The 17,863-nt window shown below is 38.6% G+C and overlaps 1 protein-coding gene across 1 annotated transcript in view; it reads left to right on the top strand.

Annotated features, from left to right (window-relative positions):
• Positions 1 to 17,863, top strand: part of AXDND1 (axonemal dynein light chain domain containing 1) — a 185,853-nt gene that overhangs the window by 50,730 nt on the left and 117,260 nt on the right. The window contains exons 13-15 of the mRNA XM_025389451.1: positions 12,704 to 12,805; positions 13,633 to 13,787; positions 15,439 to 15,514. Of these exons, the coding sequence (XP_025245236.1) occupies positions 12,704 to 12,805; positions 13,633 to 13,787; positions 15,439 to 15,514 (333 nt within the window). The remainder of the gene's footprint in view (positions 1 to 12,703; positions 12,806 to 13,632; positions 13,788 to 15,438; positions 15,515 to 17,863) is intronic.

The raw sequence follows: 17,863 nt of genomic DNA, 5'->3' as shown, positions 1-17,863 counted from the left end.
GAGCCAGTGTGCCTAGCCATCTCTCCCTTTGTATCTGTTAATATTTGCTTTATATAGTTTGGAGCTCCAGTGTTGGGTGTATAATTGTTACATCTTCTTTATAATTGTTATGTCTTTTTGCTGAATTGAATCCTTTATAATTATATAGTAACCTTTTTTTTTACAGACTTTGATTTGTAACTTATTTTATCTGATATAAGTACAGCTACTCCTGCTCTATTTGGTTACCAATTGCATGGAATATCTTTTTCTACCTATTAACTTTCAGTATGTATGTGTTATTATAGTTGAGTGGATTTTGTGTAGACAGATATTCTTGGGTCTTGTTTCTTTATCCATTCAGCCATTCTGTGCCTTTTAATTGGATAATTGAGTTCATTTACATTCAGTGTTATTATTGATAAGTAAGGATTTACTACTCCCATTTTGTTGCTTTTTATCTTGTTTTATAACTCCTCTTTTCCTTTCTTACTGTTTTCCTTTGTGATTAAGTGATTATCTCTGATAGTATGTTTTAATTTGTTGCCTTTTTTTAAGTGAATCTATTATAGGTTTTTGCATTGTGGTTACCATGAAGCTTACAAAAAACATTGTATAGATATAACAGGTTTTTTTTTTTAAAAAGAGATGACAATTCATCTTAGATTACAAAAAAGAATAGAAGCAAATAAAAAATGAAAAAAATACACTTTAACTCTATCTTCCTCAATATTTTGACTTTTAGTTATTTACATTTACATATTTATACATTACCCATCTCTTAACTAGTTGCTGTAGCTATTATTGTTTTTGATAGATTTGTCTTTTAGGCTTCATACTAGAGTTATGAGTGGATTGCACACCACAGTTACAGTATTAGCATATTCTAGATTCGTCTGTGTCGATCATTTTACCAGTGGGTTTTATATCTTCAAAGTTTTTTTTACATATTGGTGTTTTTTCTTTTAGATTGAATAACTCCCATTAGCATTTCTTATAAGAGAGGTCTGTTGATGGTAAATTCTCTCAGATTGTGTTTGGGAAATACTATCTCTCCTTCATATTTAAAGAATAACTTTGCTAGATATAGTATTCTTGGATAGCAGGGTTGGTTGGTTGTTTGTTTTCTTACAGCACTTTGAAAATGTCATTTCTTTCCTTCCTGCCCTGTATGGTTTCCACTGAGAAGTCTGTTGCCAGGCAAATTGGAGTTCCTTAACATGTTATTTGTTTCTGTACTCTTGCTACTTTTAGGATCATCTTTTTGTTCTTGGCCTTTGAGAGTTGGATTATCATATGCCTTGGATGGTCTTGTTTGGGTAACATCTGTTTGGTGCTCTCAGACCTTCCTATAACTGGACATTCATATCTTAAATTTTTGAAAGTTTTCTATTATCATTTCTTTTTTTGTTTTGTTTTTTGAGAAGGAGTCTGGCTCTAACGCCCAGGCTGGAGTGCAGTGGCACGATCTTGGCTCACTGCAACCTCTGCCTCCTGGGTTCAAGTGATTCTCCTGCCCCAGTCTTCTGAGTAGCTGGGACTACAGGCACATGCCACCATGCCCAGCGAATTTTTTTGTATTTTTAGTAGAGACGGAGTTTCACCATGTTGGCCAGGCTGGTCTCAAACTCCTGACCTCAAGCGATCCACCCGCCTTGGCCTCCTAAAATGCTGGGATTACAGGTGTGAACCACCGTGCCCGGCCTATAATTTATTTTAATAAACTTTCCATCCCTTGCTCTTGCAACACCAGTAATTCTTAGATTTGGTCATTTGAGGTAACTTTCTACATCTTGTAAGTGATTCTTGTTTCTTTCTTTCCTTTTTTTTGCGGGGGGGATGGAGTTTTGCTCTTGTTGCCCAAGCTGGAGTGCAATGGTGCAAACTGAGCTCACTGCAACCTCTGCTTCCTGGGTTCAAGCGATTATCCTGCCTTAGTCTCCTGAGTAGTTGGGATTACAGGCACGTGCCACCACACCTGGCTGTTTTTTGTATTTTTAGTAGAAACGGGGTTTCACCATGTTAGCGGGCTGATCTCAAACTCCTGATCTCAGGTGATCCACCTGCCTTGGCCTCCCAAAGTGCTGGGGTTGTAGCAGGATGAGCCGCGGACAAAACCCCTCAGACACCGAGATAGTGAAGGGAGTGACTTTAATCAGCTGGAAGCATCGGCAGGCTAGCGTCTTAAAATCTGAGCTCGTCAGGTGCTCAACTTCTGTCCCTTTTAAGGGCTCATAACTCTAAGGGGGTCTGTGTGAGAGGGTTGTGATTGATTGAGAAAGCCAGGGGGTACGTGACAGGGGCTGTGAGCACCAGTGGTCAGAGTGAAACAGAACAGAATGGGAGGTTTCACAGTGTCCTTCCATACAATGTCTGGATTCTATAGATAACAACAGTTGCTAGGTCAGGGGTTGATCTTTAACTGCCAGGCTTAGGTCAGGTAGGCCCAGGCCTGGTTTTGGGTCTGGTTCCTAGGCACTGGGCTACCTGCCTTTAGTTTTGCTTCTCTTTCCTTTTCTGAGTATAAAATAATATAAGAGGGTCTCTCTCTTCCCTCATTTCCCCCCTTTGAGACTCTCACCTTTTTATTAGTGGGAGTTCTCACTCTTATTTTCACTATTTTTGTCTTCTTGTGCAATAGATTGATAGTGAGTCGTGTAGTACACTTGTGCTGAAGCATTCTGGTGAACTAAGGTAGCGATGAGGCTTTTATCATTTGAAGAAGTACAGGTAGCAAACAGGGAGCAGTAAGCAGGTTCCTATTACTATTATAACTCCTATTATAAGAGTTTTAAATCTTCCTAGTGCTGGGAACAAATTTCTAAACAAGGCCTTAGGATCAAATACATGCTACACTTGCACGGGCACATGTGCCAGTTTTGTTATGTCTTTATGTCTTCAACTACTTGCCCCTGATCATCTATGTGTAGACAGCAATTAGTAAGATTAAATTTTTCACAAACCCTTCCTTCAGTTGCTAGCAAGTAGTTGAGAGCTAGTCTATTTTGATAGATAGCATTCCTCATCTGAGTTTGTTGCTGGGCTAGAACAGTCAAGGCTTGACTGGTTTCATTAGTGATGATTCCTAAAACAGCTTGCAACTGTATGATTCAGTTGAGCACGTAAATGGGGGTCTGGTATCCCTATGAGCTGCCTTGTGCCTAAGTAGCAGGCCTATAATATTGTATGATTCTCTTAGGGGGCTCTTCATTATTTTTCAATTTTTTATAGCTATGCTTTTCTTTTTGTGGGAAGCATAGACAGGGAAGCCCAGGATTTCGCCTGTTTTTATGGGCAGTAGGAAGAAAGATGGTTTAATAGTGCCAATAACACAACTACCTGTCCACTGGTCAGGCAGCTTAATGGGGGTTCTATGTCCACATATCCAGTATGGCCTAGTCGGGGGCCATCTAGCCCTGGTGGGATTCTGCGTGGGCTTAAATGGTCTGCAGCTTTGGAAATTTACTGAATGGATTTTTATCTGTATGGTTTGAACTCCACCATGTAACTGTTTTTGTGGTACCATTATACAGTTTTTGTCCTAAGCAACTAAGTCATCCTACAGAATGAGTGAATTCTTTCCTTTTTTTAGCTATGCAATATTGTCTAATAATTGAGACTTTTAGAACCTAGAAATGATCAGGGTGATTCTTTTGGACCGGGAATTCATCAGGAACTGGGTCTATAGGCACTAATTCTCGGGCTTCTTATGGCCATTGATCTCCTATTACAGTTCTTTCACAAACATAACATTTAGAGACTGGGCTACATACCTTGGATAGAATAGCATTATACAAACGAGTTTCTTTTAGAGTTCTGGTATACTTATAATAACCATAAAATAATAGGACTGTAGCAATCTTTTGTCCTACCTCAGTGACTTGATGTATATACGGGGAACAGTCCTCAGTCTGAGGAAGGTCAGTTGATGTCCTTACTGTACAAGTCCAAATTTTAAGGAAAATGAGTCCTGCGATGAGTTTCCTGATGCTTTGGCTGTGCGTGGACCAGTCAGCTTCTGGGTGTGACTGGAGCAGGACTTGTCGTCTTCTTCAGAGTCACTTTGCAGGGGTTGGCGAAGCTGCTCCAATCCATGTACAGCCCTCAGTCTACTGATGTTTAAGGATGGTCTCAGAGGTTGGGCCCACTAGAATAAACTGAGTTCAATACCTCTACACAGTTATGTTTAACTGGGCTCTCTGATACCAGGAGCAAGGTGGCGGGGTTTAGGGTGTTGCAAACTTCAGTGGTTATGTGGGGATTTTCACAGAGCAAGCTTTGGTATCTAGTTAATCTAGCATTTGTTAGCTAATGATGTCCTTTGGTATTTATGAAAGTCACCACAGCATGGGGGTACTTTATGTTTAGGTTTTGCCTAAGAGTTAGCTTATCTGCTTCTTGTGCTAACAGGGCCATTGCTGCCAGGGCCTTTAGACATGGGGGCCAGCCTTTGGAAACCCCATCTAGTTTTTTGAAAGATAGGCCACTGGCCTTGGCCAGGGTCCTACAGTCTGAGTTAAAACTCCAATTGCCATTTTTTTTTCTTTTTGACACATAGAGTGTAAAAAGTTTTGTCAGGTCAGTTAGTCCCAGGGCTGGGGCCAACCTGAGTTTTTCTTTTAACTCATGAAAAGCTTGTTGCTGTTGGTTGTAGTAGATGTAGTTTATCTAATTTATATTTTTACTGACTGACATCTACCAAAATATTGACTTAAATCCTGTAACTATTTGATTTCAAGCTTTAAATTGATCTGGTATTCCTTGCGGGGCTCCAATTGCATCTAAATAGATGTGAGAGTTGAAAGACCTATAAGGGGCTTCTGTCACTTTATGATGTCTTATTTTTCCTCCCTCTGGTTGATGAAATGCCAGGGTGAAAGGGATAGCTAATTGGACTACAGTATAAGTGCCACTCCAGTTATTCGGCAAAGTGCCCAGTAATGGTCCACCACAATACCACCACACATCCACTTGGGGATGAACAAGGGCTGACTCCGATTGATAAGCTCTTGAAAATTCTTAAGCTTATCGCATCCCTTCAGGTCTCCAAGGAATGCTAAGTTTCTTCCCTGTTGTGAGAGACACAAAGTGAACTTAGTGTTGGGAGATGGAAGCTGGATGGCCCTCGGGGGCTGACCTGCAGGGTGCCGGACTTTGGGATATAGCAGAGAGAGCTTGGCATGACTTATTACTGCAAACTGTAGAATCCTGGAAAAGAGTTACTATGCAGCCCATGCCTGGTCAACTGGAGGACCACCTTAGTGGAAGGGGGACAATCTGGGCCTCTGGCCTGCCAAGTGCACAAGCATAACAATTGCTTTTGTTTAACATGCAGATGGAATATTTGATCCATTTCAACCAGATATTTGCATCTTGGTATGCTGTCTTAATTGCCAACGTTTAAGTTTTTAACTTTTATGATCTTCTAGTAAAATGAATGTTTCTTTTAGCACCTATTTTTATTAGTTTTTAAACCAAAGAAAGCCAAATACCATTTTACATTTAACAATGCTTTTTGTATGATTTTTGTACTTGATTTTACCTTTATATTAGTGTGTTATTAATGTTAAACTTAATTTTAGTAAAACCTTGTAGACATATTTGTCTAATTTTTAATGTTTGACCATAAGGTAAGATTTTATAGACTCTTTTTAACCTTTTATAATTTTTGTTAAAGAGCATGGCGCTTTAAGAAAAACCTATTGCATTTTTACTTTAATGTCCAGTTCACAGAAAAACTGGATGATACCTTTTTAACTTTAGCTAATATGTTTACACACAGAATTTTCTTTATAATTAATGTTTTAAAACTTGCTTAAACTTTAAAAACAATAATTTTTTTAACCTTTTAATGTAGGTAAAAATCCACATTCTTATGCCTCCTTATAATCCTTTTACCAAAGGTGTATTTTACTTTTCTTATACACCTTGCACATAAACTGTTTCTTCAATTGTACTCAAAAGACCTTATTACTTTTAAATTATACAACATTTTTTGCGTAAAAATTTTTTTATAACATTTTTTCTTTTACAACTTTCACAGACAATTCTTCGACATGTCTCAACTTTCTGACTTATTACAAACATTTCTTTCTTTAAACAACCAGTTAATTTATTTCAGGACAAGAATTTACTATATAACACTCTTTTTACATAAATTCTACCTCCCCCTTTCTTTTCTTTTCTTTCTTTTTTTTTTTGAAGGTAACCATTCTTTTTTTTTTTTTAAAGCGAACTTTCTTTATGTCTGTGGACTAGACTGTCTAAGGCCACAAGATTAGAATACTAGAATACTATAATACATGTTACACTGTTAACTTTTAGCAACTTTACTTTTGTTGAAAACCTTGTAAGTTTGGGATTTCAATTATCCTTTGCTATTAATAAGGCCTTGTTTAGTCTAAATTAACTTAGAATTGGTATAGATGGACTTTTTTTTTTTTTTTTTTTTCTGTTAGCAAAGCAGCTGCCACTACAGATTGAATGCATCTGGGCCATCCACGGGTTACTGGGTTAAGGATTTTTGATAGGAAGGCCTCAGTGCTTTTGGGATACACCCTTGTTTACACTGACAACAAAGTGGTGTTAGAGTGTTACAGGGTTACTGAGAATACTTTTAATTATCAATTATAGGTTTTAAATTTACCTTGGCTTTTAAAGGAATAGGGTATACTGTTTTTTTCTTAACTACTTGTATATTTCTCTTTCTCTTTTTCTTTCTCTCTTTGACTTTCTCTCTGTCTTTCTCTCTCTCTCTGACTTTCCTTTTGCCTCTGTCCCTTCCTCTCTTTCTGCCTGTCTCTTTCTCTGTCTCTCTCTTTTCTTGACTCCTTCTTTGTCTCTCTGTCTCTTCCTCTCTGTCTTTTCCTCTCTCTCTTTGCCTCTTTTCTCTCTTTCTGCTGGTCTTTCCTTACCTCTGCCAGCCACTTATGCTGCTGTTCTCTTAACTACTGTTGTGGGGGAAGGGGGTTTAAAACTAGCTGTAACTGTCTATGTACGGAAACTAGTCTGGGTGCCTTGGCTTACAGGTTACCTTCTGCCATACTTTTGAAACAAGGGACCTGTCTAGGCTTCCTTCTGATGGCCAACCCACCTCTAATGCTGACCAGTCTATTTCACACAAAGTTCTAAGTTTTCCTGGTGCCATAGTAACACCATAATCTCCCTTAAATCGTTTCTTGAAATTTTTCAACATAGTTCCTAGTGGGGTGGGCTTACTTTGTGCCTGACCCATGTCTCCTGGAGACAAAACACCACGCTCACACCACACGCACACTACAAAACAAAGAATGGGTAAAAAGGGCACACACACACTTTTACAGTTACGCCAAACCATAATCAAAACTAAAATCAGAGTATCAAGAAATCCAAGCCCAGTCAAAACCAAAACCAAAGTATCAAGCAATCCAAGTCAAGTCAAAAACAAAACCCAAAGTGCCAGTACAGGCACACGGTGGGTGATAAGGCCACGCTTCCACTCAGATGGAGTAGGCAAGTTACCAAGACCAGTCCTGTCAAGCAATTTAAACCAAGTCAAAACCAAAACTAAACCAAAGTGCTGATAAAGGCATGCCACGGGTGATCAGGCCACGCTTCCACTCAAATAGAGTGGGCAAGTTCCCAAGACTAGTCTTACCAAGTTTTAGATGTCCAGACTCCAAGTGCCAGTTCCTTCCCAGTGTTCAGCCACTGCATTGATCCTCCACGGGAGCCTGCCACACACTGCTCTGGTGAGGCATCCCACCAGGGCAAATGCCTACCTGGAAGTGCTCTTGGGATCTGTGTTGCTCCGGCTGGTTGGAATCCCCCACAGGGATGTTCCACAGGGCAGGCTAAAGCCACCTAAGGAGCTGCCTCAACTATCCATTAATCACCTTGCTTCCCAGTCAGGGAACCAAGAGGATTATAGGCATGAGCCATCATGCCCGGCCGATTCTTGTTTCTTTTTATTCTTTTTTTTTCCTCCGATTGTGTACAAGTAGCCTATATTTGGGTTCACTGATTCTTTTCTCTTCTTGATGCAGTCTGCTGTTCAGAACCTCTGATGAATTTTTCAGTTTAGCAAATGTATTTCTCAGTTCCAGTAGTTTTATTTTTTTATTATTTCAATCTCTTTGTTACATTTCTCTGATAAATTTCTGAATTGCTTTTCTGGGTTAATGTGGAGATCACTGAGTTTTCTTAAAACCGTAGTTTTGAATTCTTCATCAGAGAGCTCACGTGTTAGAGTCACTCACTTGTTCCTTGCTTTGTCCATTTGGGGAGATCTTGGTTCCCTGTTTGCTCTTGTTTCTTATGAATGTATGTCTATTACTTTGCATTGAAGGGTTAGTTAGTTATTCTAGTCTTCTCTGTCTGGCTTGTTTTATGTTTTATTGGCTACTTTTGCTTAGCAGATCTTAAGGTTGCTGCCTCCTTTTCAGCACTCCATGGTGCCTTAAACCCAGGTTCACCTCAACTCTAGTGAAGGATTGAAGTGCTGCCCTTCCCACATAGGGGAGTTTCCAAAGGCAATATCCCTGCAGTGTGAGAAGGATGGCTAGGGACTAGTGCCCAGAGAATCTGCAGAGTGAACCTTGCACAGCATGGTGCTGCTGATAAGCCTCTCTCACATGGAGTCTCCTTTGGCTGAGTTGCAGAGCAAAGTTTCCAGGCCTGGGGATGGTAGTCCTTCCTCTACCCTTTGTCTCTGCCTGTCCTTGGGCATATTTATCTCTTCAGGCACTTGTGATGGTTTCCTGCCAAGGAATCAACATGATGGGGTCTCCTGCCAAGGAATCAACATGATGGGGAAGCTTGTTGTCCATCTTTATCTCACTTTTTCCAGTGTAAAAACCATGAGTTTGGGGGAAATTTTCCATGTGCTTTGTGCTGTGCTGGGCAGAAGCAGGGAGGGACATTGCAGATATGGAAGTCCAGTTCTTTCGCTATCTGCTCAGAGTTTTTTATACCTCTCTGTGGCCCCAGGAACAGTCTCATCTTCATATTTGAGTTCTGGAATATTGCTGGTGATAATCTTGGTGCTGTATATTTGTTTCAGTTTTTTGTTTGTTTGTTTGTTTGTTTTTGGTGGAGTGGTTGAAGCCAGCTTGCTTTTATGCCACTATTTTGGAACTGGAAGCACCAATCATTTTTTTTTTAAAAAAACAAAAACAAAAACATTAGCTGGGCATGTTGGTGCACACCTGTAGTCCCAACTATTCCAGAGGCTGAGGTGGGAGGATTTCTTGAGCCTGGGAGGTTGAGGCTACAGTGAGCTGAGATCACACCACTGCACTCCAGCCTAGGTGAGACAGAGTGAGACCCTGTCTCAAATACGTGTGTGTGTGTGTGTGTGTGTGTGTAAAGAGAAAAATGTGGAAGCTCTTTTTTTTTTTTTTTTTTTGAGACAGAGTCTCGCTCTGTTGCCCAGGCTGGAATGCAGTGGCACAATCTCGGCTCACTACAAGCTCTGCCTCCCGGGTTCAAGTGATTCTCCTGCCGCAGCCTCTCAAGTAGCTGGGATTACAGGCACGTGCCCCTACACCCAGCTAATTTTTGTATTTTTAGTAGAGACGGGGTTTCACCATGTTGGTCAGGCTGGTCTCAAACTCCTGACCTTGTGATCTGCCTGCCTCGGCCTCCCAAAGTGCTGGGATTGCAGGAGTGAGCCACTGTGCCCGGCCAAAGCTTTTTCTAAGTATGATGTGAAACCTTAAAATTGAAGCTTCCATGCAGTGACAATCACTAGAAATAAAAGCAAATAACAAACTGGGAGAAAATGTTTGTACAGTTAATACTAAAGTGGTCGAATAAATAAATTTTAAAGGTAAAATAATCCAGCGAAACAACGGGCACAGACTATAAACAGATAATTCAGAGTAAGAAATTCAAATAGCTAATAAATATATGAAAATATGTTCAACCTCACCAATCATCAATAGGATGGAATATACAGAATAATTAGATAACATTTTTAGCTTACCAGATTGGCAAACATAAACAGATGATAAACATGAACATTTGCATGTACTATTGATGGGCATGTATATTGATATAACCATTTTAGAAATTTTTATAGAGGCTAACAGTATTTTAAATTTGTACGTCTTTGACTAACCAATCACACAGGCAAGAAGTCATTCCATTCCTAAGAAATACTAGTACAAGTGAATAAGAATATGGATATTCATTTCAACATTGCTTGTGATTACAAAAATATTGAAATAATCTAAATATCCATCATAAGGGAAATTATAGTTATTCAAACAGTAGAATACTAGGGAGCCATTTAAAAGAATGTTGTAGATATATATATGTATGTGCAAAGTTGGCTGTGATAAGTAAAAGAAACAGCAAGTTTTAGAATAATATAAAAGGATAGGAGAATATTTAATAAAAACTATCACGAGTATATAAAAAAACTATGTGGCCGAGCGCAGTGGCTCAAGCCTGTAACCTCAGCACTTTGGGAGGCTGAGGCAGGCAGATGGCCTGATGTCAGGAGTTTGAGACCAGCCTGGCCTACATGGTGAAACCCCATCTCTACTAAAAAAAAAAAAATACAAAAATTAGCCAGCATGGTGGCCCATGTTTGTAATCCCAGCTACTCAGGAGGCTGAGGCAGGAGAATCACTTGAACCCGGGAGGCAGAAGTTGCAGTGAGCTGAAATCGCACCATTGCACTCCAGCCTGGGCGACAGAGTGAGAATCAGTCTCAAAAACAAACAAACAAACAAACAAACAACTATGTATAGTTTATATATGCACACACACAAAATCTTCACTGGGAGAGCAGCAAACTAATAAGACAGATTACCTTTGGTTAGTTGAATTTTAGGGTTGGGTGAGCTGGTGGGAATTTTGAATTTTACTTTATATTTCTATATTGTTTGACTTTACCAAATATATATTAATTTTTTGACTATGAAGGGTAATTTTTGAGGATCTATTAATTTTTAAAAATAAACTTTGAGCATGTGTTATGTGTCAGACATTATGCCATGTATTGGTTGGTAAAACAAAAATAATTGAGACAAAATTCCTGCCCATAAAACTTTATGAGATTCAAATATCTCAACAATTGAGAATGATGGACCTTTCTAGACAAATGAAATGTTAGTAGGGATAAATGTATAGATTAGTCTTATTAATATGATTAAAATTAATAATTACCATGATTAATATTATTTTTAAAAAAGAAGCAGCAATTATTTATTCAATTACTGTTTGTTAGATATTTTGCTAAGGGAATAATTAGCATAGTTCTTACAGTAATCCCATGAAATAGTACTATCATTACCTACATTTTTCATATGAGGACTCAGAGAGAGAATTTGCCTAAGGTCACATAGCTAATAAATGGTGAACCTAGCAAGTCTGACTCCAGAACCTGAACTCCCAATTTCCATTATATACCATCTTCAGAGACAAAAGACAAATAAAACTCAGGGCAGCCACCTAAAGGAGGAGACCCAATGTAAGAGCAATCCATGTTAAAAAAAAAAAAAAAAGATTTGTGACATTGAAATAACTGTGGATTCGCTGTAAGGCAACTGTATGAAATGATTCTCAAAACAATGCTGGACTTTTACAAGATTAGAAGTAAAGAGAATAGGAGATCATTGTCTCATTTTTCTCTGAAATGGTCAGACCTCATCCAGAATACAGTGTTCCATTCTGATGCAGAATTTTTAAGGGCACATTGACATTTTCAGAGGAAACAATCATGACAGTAAATACATGATGTAAGAAACAGATTTGAGCTAGACATGTTCAGTGGAGAAAAAAGAAGAAAAGTGAGATCCCTCACACTAGAAGCTTTTCAACAGTAGAGAGCTGGCCCCTGGTAGAGGTTTCTGTAGAATTCCTTGCATCGATGAGCTTTGTGTTAGATCATCCCTAGAGTCCCTTCTAACTGAAGTGACAGCTAGAATGTCAATTCCCTGAAAATAAGGACTTTATCTCTTTTGTTCATATCTATGTCCACAGTGTCTAGAACAGTATTTCATTAAATGACTATGCAGTTGATTTCTTATATTAGTGGTTCTCAAAGTATGACCCAGGGACCCCCCTGGGGGACATCCATAAGACCCTTTTAAGAGCTTCATGAAATCAAAATTAGTTTCATTATAATACTAAAATGTCGTTTGCCTTTTTCATTCTCATCCTTTTATTAAGAGTATGCAGTGGATTTTTCTAGCAGCTACATGACATGGTATATTCTAACAGATTGAATACAGAAACAAATGAGAATCCAGCTCTATTCTTCTAAGGCAAACATTAGATTTGTAAAAATGTAAAACAATAGCACTCTTTTTACTAATTTAACACAGTTTTTAAAAATAAAGATGCTATTTATATGAATATGTAATGAGTTTGTTAAAGTTTAAGTGATTAACAAATATATGTTTTAAATCTAATTTAATTTCTAATACAGTAAATATCAATAGATGCATTCCATATAAATAAAAGCACTTGAGAGTATAAAGCAGTCTTGAGATAACATTTTTTGTATAAAGGGGTCTTGAGATCAAATTTTTGGATAAATTTTGCCATACGCTATACTTCAGTTTGGTTCCAGTTCAGTGGAAAATGTGAATTTGTAATTCGTGTTAATGATTTAAACAAGAAATTTTAGTTGAGTTAATGATTCGATGAAAAACTGATATATGAAATCACTGTAATAAATTATAGTGGTTTGCTAATGTTTTAGGTTCCTGATTATAGTACATTATTTTTATAGGTAATTGAAAGAAATAGAGTCATATTGGCTAGAAGACTTTACCTTAATGAAAAAGGCTGGAATAAATACACTAAGCATTTAATCATACTGCTGGCAAACAAGGTAAAGGTCAATTATCTTCAGTTCTGGGGGAAAAAAGACACCAAGTGGTGAGAATTGAGACTGTAAGATGCCTTTGTTAAATTTATCGATTTGAAAAATATCGTTTTATATTAGTGCTTATTGTGTACAGAAAGAAAAATCTAAGGGAAGGTGAATAAAGGCTCTTATTTCTCTATATTTGCCTTCTAATTGAAGCAATTTATCTAAGTTTAATAACACTACAAGGTTATTCATACAGTTATGATCCTATTGATTCATGCTTAAAGTAAAAAAAGTAAATAGTTATGTTTTTTGAAATAGTTGCATTATCAATTTTATGGGAAAATTCAGTGAGCACACTAGATAGAAAAGGAGGGCATTTAGTATGTTTCTACCAAGTCAAAGCATTTACATTAGTCATTTCACTTTTCACTTAACTCTTAAGACAATTCTGTGAGATAGATATTAGGGTCTTTATGTATAAAAAAATTAATTCCAAATAGATTACATAAGGTTGCACAGCCAGTAATAGCTACACCTCACATTTGGTTTGGTTTGGCTTCTTGGTTCCTGTTCTGTCCAGCACACCACACTGCCCCTGTGATAGTCCTATGGAAAAATTGGGTTCATGTTGCAAAGGAAAAAAAAATCTTGTCTCTTAATACTTTATGTACCATGGAAAATTCCTCATCAAATGAACTGTGTAGTAGTGTAACTTTTCAATTTTTTAATCAACTTTCTATGAATTTCTCTAGTATTAGAATATTAATAATGGTCTGGTGTATGTTAATGACTATTTGTTATATACATAAATGAATATATTATTTGATTCCATGCATTTCATCTAGGACACTGAAGACCTTGCATTGTTGCAGAAGTTGACACAGAAATGGAGAAACTTAGTGAATAAATTTAAACAAGAGGTAGAAGAAATGGAAGAGTCTACAAGGGAGACATTGAAAATTGTTGAGAAAGGACTTACCAAATGGCAGGAGAGCTTCAAGTGAGTCACCAAGAATCTTGTTTTTCTGATTATACTTATATCATGTCTGATAACTCAGTCAAATTCTCTCTGTTCCTCCTTCTGTCTTTTACCTTGTAATCACTCTAACATTGATTTTGGGGAGCAGTACCTGTGAAGGCACAATCCTGCTAACAACCTTGAATAGTCTTGTGGTTTCTAGTGCTAAGTATCTCTCTAGTCCATCCTGATCCCCCTGCTTAACTGCTGCTGTCCCTGTTTGAGTCCAGTTCTTTTTCTTTTCTCTCTTTTTGAAATTAAGTCAACTTATTTCATTACTTTGGCAAACTTGAGTATTTGGATCCATCTGCAAATCATATGCAGAGACGTAAAACCAATGGGTGACAGTTATAGGGAGATGGTTTTGATTGGATATCATACTTTGCAATGATTAGAGAAATCTGACAATGAAAGAAGCTGCTAATAAAGTAGTTAACCTTGGCTAAATCACAGCCAAGGTTAGTGGGAATCTATACTTTGGATGCAGTCTGGACTAGATTTCTTTTTTTTTTTTTTTATCTTTTCTTTTTTTTTTGATACTGGGTCTCATTCTGTCGCCCAAGCTGGAATGCAGTGGCACAATCTTGGCTCATTGCTGCCTCCGTCTCCTGGGTGCAAGCGATTCTCCCACCTCAGCCTCCCAAGTAGCTGGGATTACAGGCATGTGCCACCACATCCGGCTAATTTTTGTATTTTTAGTAGAGACAGGGTTTCACCATGTTAGCCAGGCTGGTCTCGAACTCCCGGTCTTAGGTGATCCACCCACCTAGGCCTCCCAAAGTGCTGGGATTACAGGCATGAGCCACCACGCCCAGCCTGGACTAGAAGATTTCTAAGGTTTTTGTTTGTTTGTTTGTGTGTTTAAATTTAAGATGCTTTGTTTGTTGAGGCCTGGACTAGATAATTTCTAAGTTTTTTTTTTTTTTTTTTTTTTTAAACTTCAAGATGCTTTGTCTGTTAGGTACCATTTCCATTTCAAATTGAGAATAATGGTTGCAGTTTTTCATACCCCCTTAAAGTTTTCCCCATTAGTAGATTTGGAAGTTCTGGAAGCTGAAGCTGGTATGTCTCCAAGCTGGCTGCTCCTGCCGTGTACCCATTTCTATTGTTTGTTGATTCTTAGCTAGGAGGCGTGCATGGGTGGCCATAGTTCTTGTCTCTTTAGCTTCAGAAACGTATTAATCAATAGCTTTCACCTTGTGAGACTTTAGAGCCATTAAAGGAAATTGTTTCCTACCAGAAGTTGGGATTACTGGCTTAAATGTTGAGTCTTAATTACTGTGTAGGCTTTCTTTCCATTTATATATTGCTTTGGCAGCTGTATTCAACAGAAATTCTTCTGATAATGATCTGGTTTTTAATTCTCAAGACTCAAGAGACCACCCTTTAAAAAAAACACTCTTGTGGTCCATGTCCCTGTAACTTGATTGCTCAGGTCTGAATAGAATCTGAATTTATGTTTACAAATTTAATGATAAATACCTGTGGGGAGAGGGGCTGGACCTGGAAGGCATGCTTCAAATTTATTGAGGAGAAATATATTAGTTGTTTAGTCTTTAGTGTATAAACTGATGATTTTATTTGTTTATGCCTTATTCTGAGAACTTTCTCTTTTTCTTTCTTCTTCTTTCAGTGAAAAAGACATTTTATCCCCTAATAACGGAAATGTATTTGATTCAGTTATTTTAGACTTCAAACAGTGGCAGAAGGTAAGACTTTTTAATAAAGAGCTTGGCAATCAAAGTGCTGGTTGTAAACTTGGCATTCCTGACCTACAACTGAGTCACATCTCATCCCCTTTTTTCTTTTTTTTTGAGACGTTGTCTCACTCAGTCTGTTACCTAGGCTGGAGCGCAGTGTGATCTTGGCTTACTGCAACCTCCACCTCCTGAGTTCAAGCAATTCTCCTGCCTCAGCTTCCCAAGTAGCTGGGATTACAGGCATGTGCCACCACGCCCGGTTAATTTTTGTATTTTTAGTAGAGACAAGGTTTCACCATGTTGGCCAGAATGGTCTTGGACTCCTGACCTGAAGTGATCTGCCCACCTCGGCCTCCCAAAGTGTTGGGATTACAGGTGTGAGCCACCATGCCTGGCCATATCTCATTCTTTAAAAATGCCCTATTAGGGGCTGGCACAGTGGCTCACACCTGTAATCCCAGCTACTCAGAGGCTGAGGCGGGAGAATCACTTGAACCAAGGAGTCAGAGTTTGCAGTAAGCCAAGATTGCAACACTGCACTCCAGCCTGGGCAACAGAGCTAGACTCCATCTCAAAAAAAAAAAAGAAAAAAAAAGCAATGTTAAGTTTTATGAACGACAAGAAAAAAAGCAAGTGCTCAGGGACTTCAAAAAATATACTTAAGGCCGGGCGCGGTGGCTCAAGCCTGTAATCCCAGCACTTTGGGAGGCCGAGACGGGCGGATCACGAGGTCAGGAGATCGAGACCATGGCTAGCACGGTGAAACCCCGTCTCTACTAAAAAATACAAAAAACTAGCCGGGCGAGGTGGCGGGCGCCTGTAGTCCCAGCTACTCGGGAGGCTGAGACAGGAGAATGGCGTAAACCTGCGAGGCGGAGCTTGCAGTGAGCTGAGATCCGGCCACTGCACTCCAGCCTGGGTGACAGAGCAAGACTCCGTCTCAAAAAAAAAAAAAAAAAAAAAAATATACTTAAGGCTGGGCGCGGTGGCTCACGCCTGTAATGCCAGCACTTTGGGAGGCCGAGGTGGGCAGATCACAAGGTCAGGAGATCGAGACCATCCTGGCGAACACGGTGAAACCCCGTTTCTACTAAAAATACAAAAAATTAGCTGGGCTTGGTGGTGGGCGCCTGTAGTCTCAGCTACTCGAGAGGCTGAGGCAGGAGAATGGTGTGAACCCGAGAGGCAGAGGTTGCAGTGAGCCAAGATCACACCACTGCAGTCCAGCCTGGACGACAGAGCCAGACTTTGTCTCAAAAAAAAAAAGCTTAAATATTCTCAGTTCTATTTCAGATTTGTGGGTCAAATTAAGTTAGGCTGCTAGGAAAGAAATCAGGAATTTGTTATTGGTCTATTCAGGGATTCGACTTCTTCCTGGTTTCGTCTTGGGAGGGTGATGTGTCTAGGAATTTATCCATTTCTTCTAGATTTTCTAGTTTATTTGCATAGAGGTATTTATAGTATTCTCTGATGGTAGTTTGTATTTCTGTGGGGTCAGTGGTGATTTCCCCTTTATCATTTTTTTATTGTGTCTATTTGATTCTTCTTTATTAGTCTAGCTAGTGGTCTATTTTGTTAATTTTTTCACACACACAAAAAAATAGCTCCTGGAATCATTGATTCTTTGAGGGGTTTTTCATGTCTCTATCTCCCTCAGTTCTGCTCTGATCTTAGTTATTTCTTGCCTTCTGCTAGCTTTTGGATTTGTTTGCTCTTGATTCTCCAGTTATTCTAATTGTGATGTTAGGGTGTTGATTTGAGATCCTTCTAGCTTTCTGATGTGGGCATTTAGTGCTATAAATTTCCATCTTAACACTGCTTTAGCTTTGTCCCAGAGATTCTGATATGTTGTCTCTTTGTTCTCATTGGTTTCAAAGTACTTCTTGATTTCTGCCTTAATTTCATTATTACACAAGAGTCACTAAGGAGCAGGTTGTTCAATTTCCATGTAGTTGTATGGTTTTGAGTGAGTTTCTTAATCCTGAGTTCTAATTTGATTGCACTGTGGTCTGGGAGACTGTTTGTTATGATTTCAGTTCTTTTGCATTTTCTGAGGAGTGTTTTACTTCCGATTATGTGGATGATTTTAGAATAAGTGCCATGTGGCACTGAGAAGAATGTATATTCTGTTGATTTGGGGTTGAGAGTTCTGTAGATGTCTACTAGGTCTACTTGATCCAGAGCTGAGTTCAAGTCCAGAATATCCTTGTTAATTTTCTGTCTTGTCAATCTGTCTAATATTGACAGTGGGGTGTTAAAGTCTCCCACTACTATTGTGGGAGTCTAAGTCTCTTTGTAGGTCTCTAAGAATTTTTTTTTTTTTTTTTTTTTTTTTTTTTTTTTTTTTTTTTTTTTTTT

Source organism: Theropithecus gelada, chromosome 1, assembly GCF_003255815.1.
Source record: "Theropithecus gelada isolate Dixy chromosome 1, Tgel_1.0, whole genome shotgun sequence".
In the NCBI taxonomy this organism is placed as follows: Eukaryota; Metazoa; Chordata; class Mammalia; order Primates; family Cercopithecidae; genus Theropithecus; species Theropithecus gelada.
Note: the sequence above shows the minus strand (reverse complement) of the source record. Positions and strands in the feature narration are given on the sequence as shown.